This window comes from Paralichthys olivaceus, chromosome 6 (genome assembly GCF_024713975.1).
Source record: "Paralichthys olivaceus isolate ysfri-2021 chromosome 6, ASM2471397v2, whole genome shotgun sequence".
Lineage (NCBI taxonomy): Eukaryota > Metazoa > Chordata > Actinopteri > Pleuronectiformes > Paralichthyidae > Paralichthys > Paralichthys olivaceus.
This window is the reverse complement of record NC_091098.1, coordinates 24,878,047-24,895,419: the sequence shown is the minus strand read 5'-3', so window position 1 is coordinate 24,895,419 and position 17,373 is coordinate 24,878,047. Positions and strand designations below refer to the sequence as shown.

At 44.3% G+C, this 17,373-nt stretch overlaps 1 protein-coding gene across 1 annotated transcript; it reads right to left on the bottom strand.

The window, feature by feature from the left end:
- Positions 1–47: 47 nt before the first annotated feature.
- On the bottom strand, positions 48–6,061 carry olfml3a (olfactomedin-like 3a). The gene is made up of 3 exons (XM_020105267.2): positions 5,731–6,061; positions 3,629–3,935; positions 48–2,004 (listed from the first exon to the last, which is right to left on the bottom strand). Exons 1-3 carry the CDS (start codon positions 5,839–5,841, stop codon positions 1,220–1,222), a joined length of 1,203 nt encoding a protein of 400 aa, XP_019960826.2. The 5' UTR covers positions 5,842–6,061; the 3' UTR covers positions 48–1,219.
- Positions 6,062–17,373: the final 11,312 nt, after the last annotated feature.

Below are 17,373 nucleotides of genomic sequence, written 5' to 3'. Positions count from 1 at the left end.
GCTGAGTCAAATGGTCAAATTAAATGAGGAGACGACACACACACTCATTCACACTCACTCACTCATTCACACACACACACACACACCACAGAGCGGGGAGACTCAACAAACTCTATTAAACTAAATGGCATTTTCGGTTCCTTTTGTATTTTAATCAATATAAAAAGGATAAAAAATTTAAATAATTCGTCCAAGAGGCTAATTTATCTGTACATTTAAAAACGTGTGATAGTATCTGAGATCTGTATGAAATATATTTATGAACGTAGAGTCTACAGATTGTGAGGCAAGTGCAAGGTTAAGATTTTTCGTATCCAGCTAATTCCTATAGAGTTTGACTTCTCGTTATTTATGCCACTGAACCAGTGTCTACGGGAGTTAGCGACTTGCTACATGCAAAAATACACGATATGAGTCCGTCACACATTTAAAATCATGATATAACATGTTTGCTTTCTACTAGCGAGGATAACCTGAAGTAACCCTAAACCTAAAGTTGATCATATATTATGACTGTATTTAAAAAGCCAATAAGGAAGAGCCTGACATCCTGCATTCTCTTAAGTGACCAGCAGAGGGCGACTCCAGTTTTTAAAGAAGCCTATGAATAAAAGACTTTACTTCTTCATTTACACTTGATTTATAACAGTTTATGTCTCAAAAGTCTCAATTACAGCATGAAGTTCATTTGGTAAGTTATGGTCCAGTCAGAGTCGAATATGCTTCGGTTACATGGATACCAAGTCCGTCAGGCTCCACCCCTCGCTTTCTCCACATATGGTTACTTCTGAAGAAAAGCGAAATGGAGCTGGACAAGATGAGAAACTCTGGTTCTCAAACCAGCGGGTGACGTCACGGTGAGTTGTTTAGAGCAGAAACTCAAAGCAGAATAGAAACGACCGGTACCGTCACATTGCTAACTTGAAGTGCTCGATGAGAAGACTGAAATATAAAGCCACTGACTGCAGCTGGCTAACTTAGCTTAGCACAGAGTCTGGAAACAAGGCGGAAAAACTTAATCAAACTTAGTTTTTTCCAGAAATATAAAAAAAAGTTTTCTCTCAAGGGTTTGACCGGCATATCTTTGACTATTGCATGTTCAGTAACAGTGGAACTCCCATAACTCAGTGAAAGTTACGGCATCACAGGAGTGATAGCGTGAACACATTTACTATTCTTTTATCCTTCCCTTTGAAAACATGACACCACTTCCCCGCCGTCACACCAGGAGCTTCCTCTTCATGGTCACTCTGTAAATGATTTGATAGCCATCGTCCCAACCGTAGAGCTGTTTCTCCTCTGGGTTGTATTTCAGACTAGCGTGGGCTCCGTACCTCCTGGGGAAGTAGAGCAAGGGAGCCTCCTCGCTGATCACGATGTCGTTGACATCAAAAACACACTGGATCCTTGAGCGACTGACCAGGCGGGTGTTGTAAACAACATAGACAGTCCCACAAACCACAAAAGCTGCCTCTGCGTTCTCCCTTGGGCACCGGGTGTCCCAGATTTGTTCTATATCGAGCGTGGCAGGGTCCATCTTTGCAAGGTTGATGTTCGGCTCGCTGTCACTCGTGGCGAACAGGAGCCAGAGGCCCTCGTCATCTGCTGCGAGGTCCGCAACGGTCTCAGGGTTGAGGCTGTAAACACAAGCCCGGCTGTCCACGGGGAACATGGCGATATCCGTCACCACGCCGCTCATCAGGTCATATTTGACAACCTGCAGGTCTGTGTCAGCCTCCTGTTGTACGTAGTACAAATATCCGTCATAAACAGCACTGCCAGCGCCGCTCCAAGCAAAGGGCAGCCGGATCTGTGTGCTGCCGGCGACTCCTGGAGAACGGGAGAAGTCCTGAACAGAGTTGAACTGGTAGATGACGTCTCCGGATGTGCCGTTAAAGACGTACACCCTGGAGGACCTGGGGTCTCTGCTCCACATCCCCTTGGGACCGCCCGCTCTCTTCAGGATCTTCACTGATCTGATGCCAGAGATGATTTCTACACAGTCTGAAAGAAAACACACACAAAGTAGAAGGATAATGCTTCATGTGTGCAGACCGGTAACCATCACAGAACCTTGCTGTATTGTTCCCATGTCCATTAAGCTCCTACAGTTTCTCATGGGACGTAATAGAGCTGCTAAGTGAAGGTAACCGCTGGTTTCTAAAGTGCTTTCCCAGATTCCGTTTCAATTTCTAAACTTTTTATAATAAAATTCTCGTTGTGGTGGGAGTCAGGACACTCACACGTTCCGGATACAGCAGATTCAACTCTATCTAGATTATATCTTCAACATTATTTTAAGAAATAATGTAATATTTGAAACATTTCAAGGGTAATAAATCATCCTTAAGAGGATTAAAAGTGAAAACTATGTTTGGGAATTGAAAAAACAATTATTTAAATCCTCTGTCATCATTAGCCCCATTACCATGTTGCAGTAAAATGAAATGTGTGTCTGCAGTCTGACATTTAGAAAAGTTTGAAGCAGCCTGCAGCAGTCAGTATATGGACTTTCCAAATTCAGGCAAATTCAAAGCAGTCAAGGGGAAACCGGACACAGACTCATAATGAGAGGAAGTTTGAGTGCAGCGAACACGACGGCACGAAGATGCTTTTTGTAAGAGAAGTAAGAATAATACTGCGCTTTCACAAAAATACACGAAAAATACCAATGTGTCCCGAGGGGAAATTAGTAATTTGCTCACAAATCTGAAGTGGCGACCCCGCGATGCATTGCAGTTGGTTTTGGGTCGTTTCACGGGCGTTCACAATGCGTCACTGTGCGCGGACCTCACCCGTGCGAACATGAGCTCGGAGATTAACGCCGCTGACCTCGGGGCAGTTTCCTCTCCCTCCTCTCTGCAGAGTCACTGCTCCAGATCTCACACAGGGACACTGAGAGAGGAACCTTTACCCTGCATTGCCTTGAGGTTTCATGATATTACTGCGTAATTCTCGAATGTGTGTTATTGAACGTGTTTTTACGTCAACAGGATTAACGAAGACATCGGAACGTTTCTTTCTTGCTTCGAAGAGTCGCTATAAATGTTACCGAATTAATTTGATGATCTGAGATCAGGCTTTTCGCTTCTGGAACCAATTAAGTGCAACACTATAGATCTGATGCTTAATGTGTCTCATGGAGTTAAAATCTGATTCCACAACTTTCCGCATCACGCTCTGAGTGGGTTATAAACCCATGTGTTACCTGAGTAAATGACTCAGTGCTCCTCTTGTACTCCGGCACTGTTTTTGTAGCAGCTCACATTTGGATGAGGGGATTATAAAGACGACCGCTGTGCTCAAACAGCAGAAACCGTTTCAGGGGAGTTTAGCTCTGCTGAAATAAATGAGTCGCATCAACGAGCCACATTTCTCCTGGAAAACATGACTGTCCACCGACTCCGTTAAATGACTTGTAACAACGCCGTGTTTGTTTCCCATTTTCCAGGAGCACGGTTTTTCCAAGACAGCAGCTCAGCAGAAGGGTTGGTGTTGTGCACGCTGAGACGTGTAATACAAACTGAAACTCCGAAGCATATATGCTTCCCAACCTTCACGTTAGGGAGGAAAATAAAGGATGAAATGCAGCAGAGCACATTTGTTTGTGTTTTTCTCTGCAGCTCACCAGAGACTCTGGAGTGCAGCTCCTCCCAGTCGTCCTCCTCCTCTCCTCTGCTCTCCTCCAGCCCCCAGACCCCCTGCTCCACCACCTTGTCTGCCTTATTGGCACAGGCCCGAGGCGAAGTCTGTATTTCCACGTAGTCCATCTCCCGCTCCACCCGGTCCACCCGGACCGCGGCTCCTTCCAGGTCTTTGAACATCGAGCCGTACTCGTTCCTCAGCCCGTCCGCGGTCTCGGCAGTTAACTTTTTGAAATCCTGCAGCTCTGTGTGGTACCGATGGGACTGGTCGTGCCAAAACTGCATGCGGTCCTGGGAAGAGTTAAAACAAGTGTTGTAACATACTGCAGGATGAGATTTGTCTGTTTTTTACAGAAGTCACCGAACAAGGAACAGCAGCATATTTACCTTGTTCAGCCTCTCAGCCTCTTGCTGGGGCAGCAGTCGGTTGGCCCACACTTTAATATCTCATTCACTATTTAACACATTGCCATGCAATCGTGTGCAGACATTCATGGTTCCCTGAGGAGCAACTCTAATCAGTTTTCAAGGTAAAATGAGTGTAAGCGACTGAGCTCGGTCACGTTCCACAATCATAGAAATGCAAAATTTAACTAGCACTATAATATCTGCAAGAATGACAACATTCCCCTCAGCTAAAACAAGAATATGAATAAATCAGGCTGAAATAAGACGGTAAACGTGATAGTTATCCTGCATCATTTTGTTTAAACCATAATGTTTAGCAGCCAAGTGGGAAAAACGTTATAATGAACCCACAACTTCTTAATGCTTTAACAAATTGTTAGCAAATGGCTCCAAATGCACCATAGCCAACTTATACTACATCTTACCACCAGGTTCCGTGATAATCATTCAAGTAATCTTGTATAAAATCAAACAGACAAGGGTGAAAACATAACCTCCTTGGTAGAGCTAACCGTTTTGGAATCACATCTTTCAACTCCTGCACCAACGCAGCATTTAATGCACCAAAACATCAACCTGCTAGCATTGTCATTAAGAGGACGTCTTCATGCTGACGTTAGCATTTTATCTCAAAGCACGTTTGGGCCTTGGTGCTGGTGCGGTTGCCCACCACGACAAATTCCAGATGGTAAAAAGAGTCTGTCTGAATCAAAGCATCATCACCGAGCAGTCGACAGCGCTGTGTTTCTCGTTGTCGTGACTGACAGGTGAATAATTCACAGCAAGATGTAATAACTGACGGCCGCTCCGCTGTCTCCGCCGCCTCGCTTTCATTTTCTCCCTGCGCTCGCTGTGGGCCTGTGGTCAGATGGAAGTGGAAGTTCAATGAAAACTCGCTGATGAATTGCCCGTGCTCGTATCTGTGCGGAAAGTTGAGGCGACATATTGAAATTGAGACCGTAGGGAAGCCGCTGGGTGTGTGGGGGTGATGGGGGGGAGGGGAGTGAGCGGGACTTAGCTGTAAATAGACGCTTCATTTCATGCGGATTACAGCTTGATGATTCTCATTTTTACATCACGGACGCACACTTGATGAAAAAGAAAATTCCGAGGAAAAATATATTAAAGAAATTATTTGAATTAGAGTTCACTTAAATGACTCCCAGAGGCAACCGAACGTGTAATCCTCCTCTTCACGACACTCTCACCTCGACTCAACAACAACACCAAACTCTGAGCAACGCCGCTCCTTCCCTCAGGCTCTTTGTTGTAAAACAGATTCGTTCTCCGTTTGCGGAAGACACCTTTCTTTTCGTCCGTGGGGATGTTTGATGCCACGGCAGCAGAGTTTGCACTTGTTCTCATTACTGACGTGTCATTGTCTTACACGCTGTAGGAATTATAATGTTGTTGAACAGAGGCTGTGTGTTGCATGAGAAGGAGAGCCCTGCCTGCACCAGCTGATATCCCGCCAGAGGCCCCTGCCAAGTTGATGAGCTGGGCAGGCATTGCATTAATTGGCCCGCAATAGTTAAGACATTAAATTCAAATCAAAGGAGGAGGCGGCGGCCATCAGGAACTGGAAAATATGAACTCTTATTTGTAATTAGCTACTTACGAGGGAAGCGTGTTTCACTTTGTGCATTAAAACAGCATTTAAAGGAGGGTTGTGTCTTACCTCAATCGCCAACAACCTGTTCTCCAGATAATCCATCAGCCCCTGGTAGTAATACTGAGCTGCTGTCAACGTCCAGGCCGTGGAAACAAGCAGCACCAACACCGGCTTCATTTTGAGCCGATAAACACGACAGCTCAGTTTCTCTGTGGGTCCAGATTCTGGAGGTTTTTCCCTCTGCAGGAGTTTCACAACGACCTAACGACACCAGTAGAAAGTGCAACGACACGTGCAAAGAGGTGCGACGGATCGAGAGAGTGAGAGGCCGCTCTGAGTTTCCAATTCTTTGACCGCTCTCACTTTGCTGGAATGTTTTCACAAACTCTCAGGGAGGAGCCTCATGCCTCTTACCCCTTGCTGTCCCCGAAAAAAAAAAAATGAATGAATGTGCTCCAGGAAGTCTGTTGCATGTCTGTTTGTCTCAGCAGGGATTCAAACACAAGCTAAACTAAAAAACTTATGTTTGATGAAGTTCATTTGTTTGCTCAGCTCTACAGCAATTAAAATAAGAGCACTGTGTTTTATGTATCAATCCATACACTTACAATATAGAATACTGCTATCACATGCAGCTTCCTGATAGAATGCAATCAGCCGCATTACTGCATGCAGCTGCAATCAATTTATTTATGAGCTTATTTAACAGTGCACGTTAATAAACACTGGTGAGTTAAATAACGAGGCTGTGTGTGTATAATGACAAAGTCACAGAATATGAGGATTAGTTATTTAAAATTTTTAATTTGAGGATTTTTAAAATTGCATATGGAATTAATATAAAATCATTTCAGGGATCTACAGACGTTTCAAACAACACAGGTGGGAAAAAAATCTTTAAGGGAAAAGAACTAAACAGTAAAGGGGACAAATAAACATTAGGAGAGTAGAAGTAATCTGAGGAAAACAGAAAACTGCTAAACTCCTCGTTAGAAGTGAAGACGACAACATTTGCAGTGGTGCATTTACTCCATTAAACAAGAGTCAGACATTTATGGCTTCAATGGTCCCGTCAGTCGATCTGACTTATTGGTTCGAGCATGTAACACACACACACACACACACACTCACACTGACTGATTGTGAGGCTGTGATGTGTGCGAGCGGCTGTAGATTGTTCTCCCTTCAGGGAAACATGAGGGTTTGATTACACACACAATCACACTGACTGACAACGCGTGACCCTTCAGCACAGACGAGGTCAAGTTTAAAAAAAAAAAGAAGAAGGAACATTAAGTGTATAAAATATTTAAGCCCTGGTTCTTGCATCTCTGTGGTCGTTTTTTATGTTATGGTGGTAATTTTGCCTTTTTGTGTTTGTTTTGTCTCTTTCTGTCTGTTTTGAGTCATTGTGAGTCTGCTGGTGCTCATTTTGTGTCTTTGTTTTGCATTTGCTTTTACTCAGATGCTGTCATTTTGCGCTCATAGATGTTTTGCATCTCTGTGGTAATCGTGTCTCTTTGTGGTAAGTTTGCCTCTAATTGCTTGTTTTGTCTCTTTGCAGTTGTCGTGCATCTCTTTTTATTCACTTTTCATCTCTTTGCTCGTGTTTCTTGTTGTTTCTGACCTGTTCCCAGTCGCATTTCATTTATTTTTAGTATTGCTGTCTCTCAGGGAACACCCTCTGTCCCTGCACCTGTTTCACCTCAGGCACAACAGCTCAAACTGTGAACTGTGACGGCCGTGTGCACGTGAGGAAACAAACCGTGAAGTTGGAGGAGCTCGCTCGAGGCTTTCAGCCTGTTGCTGTATCATCACAGTCTGATTAAGGGTCAGAGCCAAATCCTCCTAATGACAGTCGTGTAATCATGGAGCCTTTTTTTTGATCGTCTCTTCCCCTCCATCATCCCAGCAAGTCCTGAACTGAACCTCAACCATCGTCTATTTTTATTACCGCAGACAGCAGACCAGGCTGCCAGTGTCGTCATGGTAACAAAGTGCCGTATGGCTGCTTTTGGAATTGAAATGGGCAACCTGGAGTTTGATCTAATCTGGAACACATTGCCTGTCTGGAACCAGGAGGCGAGGGCACTGACAGGCCAATGGCTGTAAAACCGTGTGTGTATTTTTATGCCCGAGAGGCTTCGTTCAATCACAGTTTCTGAAGATGTGAGTAATTACAGTTTTATTACCTTTTTTTTTTTTTTGCAGAAATCGATTTGAAGCATACGTCCCCCACTGCCTGCCACTCAGTGTGGATTTTTAATCTACCATTAATTACAGGCTTAATTTGCACCATTGAGTGGTGTGATGTTATCAAAGGGCAACGCATCACTCAGGATCCATTATGTTCCACTAAGCAGCATTTTGCAGCCTCGTAACCTTTTAGCTCAGGGCTGAAGCCGATGCTGGGATATTTGTTCAGGGACAGGTATCACCGATTCAATTTATTCTGGGAAACAAGACAGAAATGTCCAATGGCAAGTTTTTTCTAAACCCACTTTATTCTGTAGAGGTGACCACAAGATGGCAGTATCTGTCTGCATGTGAAGTCAGTAGTTAACAGTGAACAGATCCTTTACTAAGTACCAATACAACAGTACTGCAATACAAGGTAAAGTACTGCATTTAAAATGGTGCAATCCGATCAAAAAGTACTTAAAATATCAAACGTAAAAAAATACTTTGGCCATTGACTGATTTTTTATTAAGCAGATGTTTATTTCTGTTGACGGAGTCAAACTGGAATTCTCAAGACAACGATTTCAAATGTTATTCATTTTAAGAGACACTAAACTAAACATGTATGAATTTATTATTATTATATTTTACTCCTTATGCCCCTATTGAACCAGGTGTGTATGAAAGTATTACAGTGAACAAACTTCTCCTTGCCACAGACTGGGCTTGAATGAGACGTTACTCATGTTGGTTGGATTAAGTCGGAGTAAATTTGTGCACAATCACAAATCCTCACAGCTCTAGAAGATCTAGAAGCATCAGGTTGTTCAAATCATGGCTCAGGATGGAGATGCAAGTTCAATTAAATAATAATGACGGTTATAATAATATAATATCAAACTCTACAATTAATCTTTGTGTGTTTGGACTGTGAGAGGAAACCGGAGAACCTGGATAAATAAATTTGTGTGTTTAAGTTGGGTAATTCTCAATTTTCTTTCTCTTTTCAGTGAAACAAGAATTATTAGTTGTTAACAACTATATTATTATAAATCGATTATCCAAGGTTCATACCAAAGATGGTTGAAGCTTTGATTGTGATTATAAACGTGTGTGTGTGTGTGTGTGCACGACAGAGTGCAGAGGATCTCATGTAATCTCATGTGTTTGCCTTCACACCAGGCGTCAGGAGTCGCCCATAAAAACCTCTTTCCTCCGCAACTAAACAAAAAGCCAAACACCCGTAGAGGCAACATTCTTTATTACCCTTTCGTATTGATTGAGAGGGTCAGAGAACGCAGCAGCGCGGTGCCAGGTCGTATAAAAGTGCAGACCCAATGGGTGAAGCAACGTAAATCCTTTAGTCCCTTGTAAATAGCTTTAATACACCCGAGGCGCCAAATCACTTGACCTGCGTTAGCCTTGCCGTTTGGGGGCTTTCTGGCTGACTGAGCAGTGTGGAGCCGGCCCTTCTCCTCCCATTCTCTGGCTGTCAGTCCAGGTAAAAGTCAAGGCCTTATTAGTGACACACAAGCTCTGCCTGGCTCCAAACCTTCACGGCATCTCCTGTATTTCATCAGCCACTCAGAACTTTTTTTTAAATTATATTTGTCTAACAAAAGACCTCATTCTGCTTTTGGTTCCTTTTTTTACTGCAAGAATGTCCAGTAAAAATACTTAATTTTTTGTATTTTTTGAAATGCTTCATTATTCGACGTGTATCTAACAGGCTTGTTGCAAACTCTGACTCAAACCTCAATCTGCATCATAACCGTCGAATGATTCACTTGGCGTCTGTTGATAAACCAGAGTTGAGAACTTCCCTCACACAGCTCAACATCAAGCAGGAAGAAGATAAAGCAAACAAAACAAGTCATGACCGATTTGTCCGATAACAACGAGTCCAGGTCTGTCCTCCACCCTGACGCCTCTTTCAGCTTTCGCCATCGAGTGAAATATGCTCAGATATTCACGCCCTAATCACGGGATTAACGCCACGGGATGATTTGTGTTTAATTGCGTTAATCACACAAATCGTGTGTAAAGCTTGTAACTTGCAAATAAACATGGAGTACTGCCCGTTCTCCCGAAGAAAGGTGGACGTCTGGCTGAAGAACGTACAACTGCTGCAGTGAACATGTTGTGGAAACGCCGGAGACGCCAGCGCCGCTGTGTCTAGGTCCACGAGTCCACACAAAGCTCGTGTCCGGATGACTGTCGATTCAGACAACCAGTGACCGGTTGGATCAACCTCTAGCTCGGGTCGGTGCCAGGACCGAGTATGGTGAGTTTCATTCTCGGCGCTAATTAGCTGACATCGAGTCGTGTGGATTTGACCCCAGAGTTCTAATATTTCAAGCGTCAGGTGAGATTGACGGGTTTGTCTTTAGTGCTGCACCAAACACAACTTGAGTTGTCTCTTGAAGCTTAAATCCAACACGGTGGACAAGATGGAGGAGCGGGGATGTTGTTGTCCTGTATTCAGGCCACTACAGCTTCTCTCTTCCTTGCTCACTGATCCAATCTCCACTTCAGACTATTTTTGGGTGCATGAACTGAGCAATAACTTCTTGTTCTGTGCTTCACGGACGCTGAGGAGGAGGGTTTTGATGCCACTTTGCTTATAAAGCTGCACCATCATGGGAGGGACACGGACTGGAAGTACAGAAGCTGAGGTTTCTGTAACAGACACCAGCTCTTTGATCACAAAGGATTCATTTTCCATTTATGTCTATTTAAGGTCAAAGCAGTGCTGGATCTCCGTGTTTGTGTTGTTGGCCACATAATCTCGGAATGATAACAGCTTAGTGTGACTCTGAACCATCTTTGGGAACATCCACAGAACATCAGTGAGTCATGTAACTACCAGGAATTGCGAAATGGTTTCGAGGTGTGAGGTGTATCCATGCCCGTCTTAAATGGGGCATGCATTATTTATACGCACATCTCGTACCCACAGTGCATTTAGGTTTCTTTTGTTGCATTGAGGCATTTATTTTTTTCAACATGATCTGAAGTAGTTTGAGCTCTGTACCTGAATTTGAAAGCCAACGTGCACTTGCTTGGGTTGCAGAGCAGGAGGCTGCCTGAGGGGCTGCAGACAGCTGCTCGGAGGGAAAAACTCCTGACAAAGCTGCATTTATCCATGGTGGGTACCGCATGGGAGCTTGACCACTGGAAATAAAGACACAGTATGTGAGAGAATAACCAAGGAAATGCCGTCACAGCCAGTTGTCTCTAGACAGGAGCACACAGCTGTTACCCATACTCCAGTGCGGTGTAGACGCTGCTGCAGCTCGATGTTAACACACACAAACATGGCTGAGAATCCACAAACTGTCAGAGAGGCAGCTGCCGTGAGAGGCTCCGGTTCTATGTAAAGTAGTCTGAAGTCACACTTGGTTTCATTCCCTAAAAAGTAAAGCTCAAAATAGATTCTGATTGTACTCAAACATACAACGAAGTGAATGGCCTTGTCTGTCGTTGCCACAGCGCTCCCTGGAGGCCTGGAAGCGTACCATGCAACTCTGGTGAACCGTGCTGGAACATTAATACCTTCTTTATAACGTACGTCACACAGAGCGAGAGCTATAGCATCGAAAGAGACAAGTAGCTAAAATCAAGGCAGAGCCATAGAAGAAACCAAAGAGGACGTCGGAGGAGGAAACGAAGGAAAAGAGAAAGTCAGAAAGTAAGGAACTGAACAAGAGGGAACATCGGGGCATATTTCCTGGTGTAGTTGTTACTGGACAGAAAGTCATAACTTTTGCTTGTTGGTTTTGTCTTGTGCTGTTCTGCTTGCTTGACATTGAGCTGTTTAAGTGAAGTTGTTGACTTGTAGCTTGTCAGCAGAAGCAGGTTAAACCTGTTTAAACCTGTTAAAAAGAAGGAAAAAAAATCCACAATTATTGCTCTGCAAAGTTTGCATGCTGTCATGTCTGCATGGATTTTGTCTGGGGACTCCAGTTTCCTCCCATAGCACAAAAACATGGGGTAAGAAGCTAGTTAATTGGAGATTGGTGTGAATGTGAGCATCTCTGTATGTCGGCCATGTGATACGATGGGATTGGCTCTGAGAACCCAAGACCCTAAAAGGATAAAGATGATGGATGGACGGTGGATGGACACAGTACGAATAGAAGGACTGTTACAATACAACACTTGAAAACACCTGTGCAGCGGTGAACCACCGGAGTCTACGTTCGACAGGAGCCTTAAATGTGTTGAACCACAGCCCCTCACAATCATGTGCGCTTCCAGAAATCAGATTATATTGCCTACACACACCCACCGACCACTCCTCGAGCTCTGCATGCGTGTGCGTCCCGAGCTCGTCTACATGACATGTTTCAGCATTGTTCCCGTTGCTGTCTCTGCCTGTGCGGCTGAATGAGGAAACATAGCAGGAGGTGGGCCTGTGCATACCATTATCTCACAAAGCACTCATTACAGGAGTATCTCCCATATCCCCTATACCAGCAGAACATGTCACCTCACGCCCTGAACGCCGCGGCACTCAAACCCAACACGTCTTTGGCACAGAGCTGCACTCTAACCATGACTCACTTGAGTGAAATGCCTCAAACATAACAGTTGCCAAATCGTGAAGTGAACAGAAATGTATGCAAGGGGCTCTGCCCTCTCTTCCTGTAAGCAGAGGGGGGTGGGGAGGGCGGCTTGACGCAGCCGGTTCACCTGCAATCAAACCACAACGTCATATTTTGCCATCATACATCATTGGTACATATATCTAATTTACTGTAAACACCAGAGCTATAAAAGTGAGGTAATAGTCTGCGGTCGAGAACATGAAATTACAGCTTCTGTAATTGCTCCAGTTCATTATGGAGGCGCTGCGCAATCCGTCCAACACTGATTAGAGCATAAACACCCGATCTGAGTACTTACCCTTGTGAAGATCACCACATTATCCGCTCCTACATTTTGTTGAATGACCTGAGTGCATGTAAACGGGACATACTTCTTTTATAAGGTAATTACATGTTTCGAGGCTCCGTGTCTGGATCAGTGAAAGTATGAATGCATCCTACGCTGAGATTTATCCATAGTTGCTCTGTAATTACAGCGTGTCTCATACAAAAGCCCTCCAATACATTACCGTGACATTCATTCCATCATGTCAGGGTTCAAACCTGTGATCGCCCTGATAAGCAGCTGCAATTAGCAACGGTGTGGTGCTGCAAGATGGAAACAATTTAATAGAGTTCCTGGACTTCAGGTAAATTAAATCAAATGTCATCAGAAGTCCATTAGGGATTTTGTTCGTATGTCCTGAGATTACTTTGTCCGAAAACCAGTGTCCAATCAAAGCAGGGCTCCGGAGAGGTGCGCTCACGTCAGCAGCTGTTTCAGTCCGTTGCTCGGTGTGGAAAAGCTCTGTCATGGCCTACCTAATGGTAATTGTTAGGGGTGGTGATAGCCCACCGTCTTGTCTGCGTGCTGGTATCTCAGGGGGGGGAGGCGACAGTGAAGTACTACAGGGGGAGACGCTTGCGTTTCTTGAATATGTCTAATTTCTTCCAGATTTCCTCATCTCGTAAAAATACATTTACTCAGTGTTGCAGGACACAAGGTTGTATGTCAGTAATATTTATAAAAGGGGGCACATTGAGTATGTCTATGCTGAATGAAAATCATTAGGGGGGAGGAGGTCAGAGAAAGGGAGCTGGTTATGCAAGTTTCCTTTTTGCATTTTTTTTGGGGGGGGGGGGGGGGGGGGGCTGAGGATTGTTTTTCTTCATTTTCTCACCTCTCTGATTTTTATTTCTGTAATAAATCCCACTGACATGTGTAATTATGCAAATACTGTGGAGCGTAACTTTTCCAAGCACATATATATATATAGTAGTTCACTCCATATGTTTTGAATAAAGATGATTTTTGAAAAAAGTTGTTATTTTTACAATCTTTTTGCTAAACCTTCGTGTTGCGATGAGACGGAAGAGGTTGAGTCCATGGGCCGAGAGAATGACCTCACACGTGACTTTAGAAGACAGTGTTGTGCTCTAACATAGACCGTAAACAAAGACGGATGATGTGACGGGTCCATAGAAATGAAGCCAATTCGTCTCGATTGCCCTCTGGTGGCTGGCTGCGGAACATGTCATAAAACCTTCCTCCTCTATGTTAGCTGATGGGACATTTTTCCCAAAGATAGTTTTATTTAATGGTCATAGAAGAGGCTGCATAGAATAACTAAAGGTATAAGAACAAACATTGGCCCTGATGGGACTTTGGTTCAACTGGTAGTGTTTCACTTTTGGGTAGAATCAGCAGATACAGGACTTTTATTGGTTTAAAGGAAGTGATCCCATCTTCACAACTCAAGTTCAGTGCGATTTCACGTCTTGATAACACTCAAGATGAAGAGTTCAACGAGCTACTTGCATTCTGAAATGTTGACAGGGTTTAATAAGAACTCCGTGGGGGGTCTGTCTCTCTTAAAAAAGTCAGATAGAAAATAAGCTCCAGCTCTCTTCAGCACCCTTTTCTCTACGGTCCCTACGGTTTGCAGGAGTGGGAGATATAGGCAGAAAGAGAGGGAGGAAAAGTGTCAGGAAGAGAGAGAGAGATGGCATCTCAGACAGACTGTCTGGCTGCAGCGGGATCTCCAGCACTCAGCGTCATATGATTCTGGGGTCAGAGGTTATCCCCACTGATGAATATCGGGCCAAGCCTCGTCTCCCTCACAAAAGAAAGGGAGTTGTTTTCACTCCCTGGGTCTGGAAAGTTTATTTCAGGAATCCGTCCTGCCAGCACGAGACTGTAAACCTGTCTCAAGGCAGAAGAGTTACGTCCGCAAATATTACTTTTTTTTTCTCCCCCTTTTTTTTTTTGGAAGGTTTTATCAGTTTGCCAAAACATCTAGAGATGCTCTTTCTCGTACACATTCATCTATGAGTGTAATCAGACTGCGGTGGGAGGAGAAAAAGTACATACAGTACGTGTGAATATTCACCAGGAGAACATACGTCCCTGGGATTTGACAGGATTTGGAAGATTATAGTTTGCAGTCTGTCAAGTGTGTGAGAGTACACTGGTGTTTCGTGTTTTTTCTTTTCAACTGAACCCCTCACACCACATCCATCATATTTCAGAATATCAAGGTGTTAATGCACCGACAAAAAAAACATAAATATTTAAAATTAATTTTTGCTGTGCGGTTGTTTGTATCTTCATCGTCCATTAAGTAAACTCTATAATGAATTATCACGGGTCATTTCAAATAACACTGTCAGCAGGACGTCTCCTAAAAGCTTGTGGGTGATTATAGTTCCCCAGGAGTGACACGTGTGATATATGAGATCACACATGTGAACAAATGGATGGCAGGAGCCTGGACATTTATGAGCCTCCGGGATCAGTCTCCACCAGGACATACACAATCGTTTGACAGTCTTGATTTAAGAAATGAAAAAGCACACCGGCTCTCCCTGCAGAGTGAGACGGGCTGGGGCGACACTCGAGGTGTTTCACAGGGTCAAGATGCAGAAGTTCGGAGGAAGCCTCTCTTCTCGAGCTGGCCTGAGCGTGGATTCACCAAAACTGGATGTGACTGTGTGGCAGCGTATTGGACTCGACTAGGTTTGCAGAACCGGAACTGGAGAATCGGTTGTTGTGGCGCAAGTGTAAATATTTATTTTAGCCGTTTAGTTCCTCACACTGCAAATCGTTGAGTTCTACCTCGTGATCGGACAATTTCGTTAAAATGGCATTAAAAGGAAATGGACAGGCTCTTAGTAGACGTGCTCCGACTATACATTGATATAATAACTAAAATAAAACTTTGTATAGTGTCTTGGAGAAATGCATGCAGACCATCACACTAATAATCACTTCATCATTTTAATCACAGGCTTGTCTCTTGTCACGTTTGACTAACTTTGGTCTTAGACACATCATCACTGCAAGGCCTTATCTTGTCCACACCATCAGACACGAGCCACCAGCCCTCGACCAGACCAGCGACTCCGCTGTTTTTATTCCCAGGAGCCCGAGACAGAGTCGCCTCACCTGAACCCCCCACCACTCCATCCTCTGCCATCACTGGGGGAAAGATAATGAGGGATATTTGCCCTTATTAGTGTCAATGGGGCCATTTAAGGTCTAATCATCTGTCCAAGGAGACGCACATGGATGTCTGACATGTTTTTCACAACAGCTGAGTTTAATGCCGCTGTAACTCGAGGCTTGGTAAATGGCTCAAAATTGTTTTAAACAAATGTAGGAAAATCCGCCGCAATCATTTACCGTCATGGCCATGTTAAGTAGTGCTGTGATGTTCTGGTTGTTTCGCTCCATGTCCAACATTGTGGTGGAACACAAACACACAGTGAGTTTGACCTGTTTACTAACACGTCAGGAGCTGGAGCTGCAGCAGCAAACGACAGCACAGCTCGCGGAGGAAATAAAGATTCAGATCTAAACACACAAATGTAATACTGTTATGTTCAGATTCAAACTTTTAGAGGATGTCGGTATCACCACAAATGTCACATGTGTGCTTTACTAACAGGAATTGTTCCTAACACATCCATTTGTCCATTAATCCAGCCATCCACTCTCTTCCACGTATCAGGGCTGGGGTCGCGGAGGCAGTGTGTTCCCAGCAACGCTTTCCAGCTCCTCCTGGGATCCCGAGGCGTTCCAAGGACTAAAGGGATATGTGGTTCCTCCAGCGAGTTCTGGGTTTGCCCAGGGGTTCCCTCTTGGTTGGGCATGCCTGGTAAACCACCAACAGAACATGCCCAGGAGGCATCATGACCAGATGCCTCAACTACTTCAACTGTCCCCTTTGGACGAGAAGGAGCAGCGGTTCGACTCTGAGCTCCCCCGCGATGTCTTAACTCCTCACCCTATGTTCTTACTACATATTACATATCATTTAGCTTTTATCCAAAGCGACTTTCAATAAGTGATATCTATATCGCTAAGGCTGAGCCCAGATACCTGACCTTGTTCTTTCAGTCACTACAAATACAATTTACAACCTAGTTCCATCCATTCCAAACTCTAAGAGCTAAAAGAACGCACTGGACAAAGGCTACGTTTTTTTTTTTTTATGTCTCCCTGTTGTAGCCTGATATTAAATTCCCAGGCACATCAGTGCTAGCAATCTTCTCATTTCCAACAAAGCGAATATATCCATTTCCCAAAATGTCAAACTATTCCTCCAACACACACAAGCACACAGGCACACAAGCAGTGCAGTGAGACATGAGAAAAAACAGACGAGACAGATTCCAAATGAGCACAACAGGCCCGGGATCTGCGTGTGCAATTGTCCCTAATTATGACAATGATTCAAGGGAGTCCACATTCCAGTGCCTCTTATGGTTTTGCTGCTATGTATCTTGGAGCCTGTGGAGCCATTAACACGATACCAATCTTCCCAATGGCTCCAGTTTGGGCCTCCCCATGGGCTGCTGAATGCAACCTGTCCAACTCAAGGGGAGCTAAACATCCACCCCCCTCTGCACTCACACTTCTCCCCCCCCCCGAGGAGGA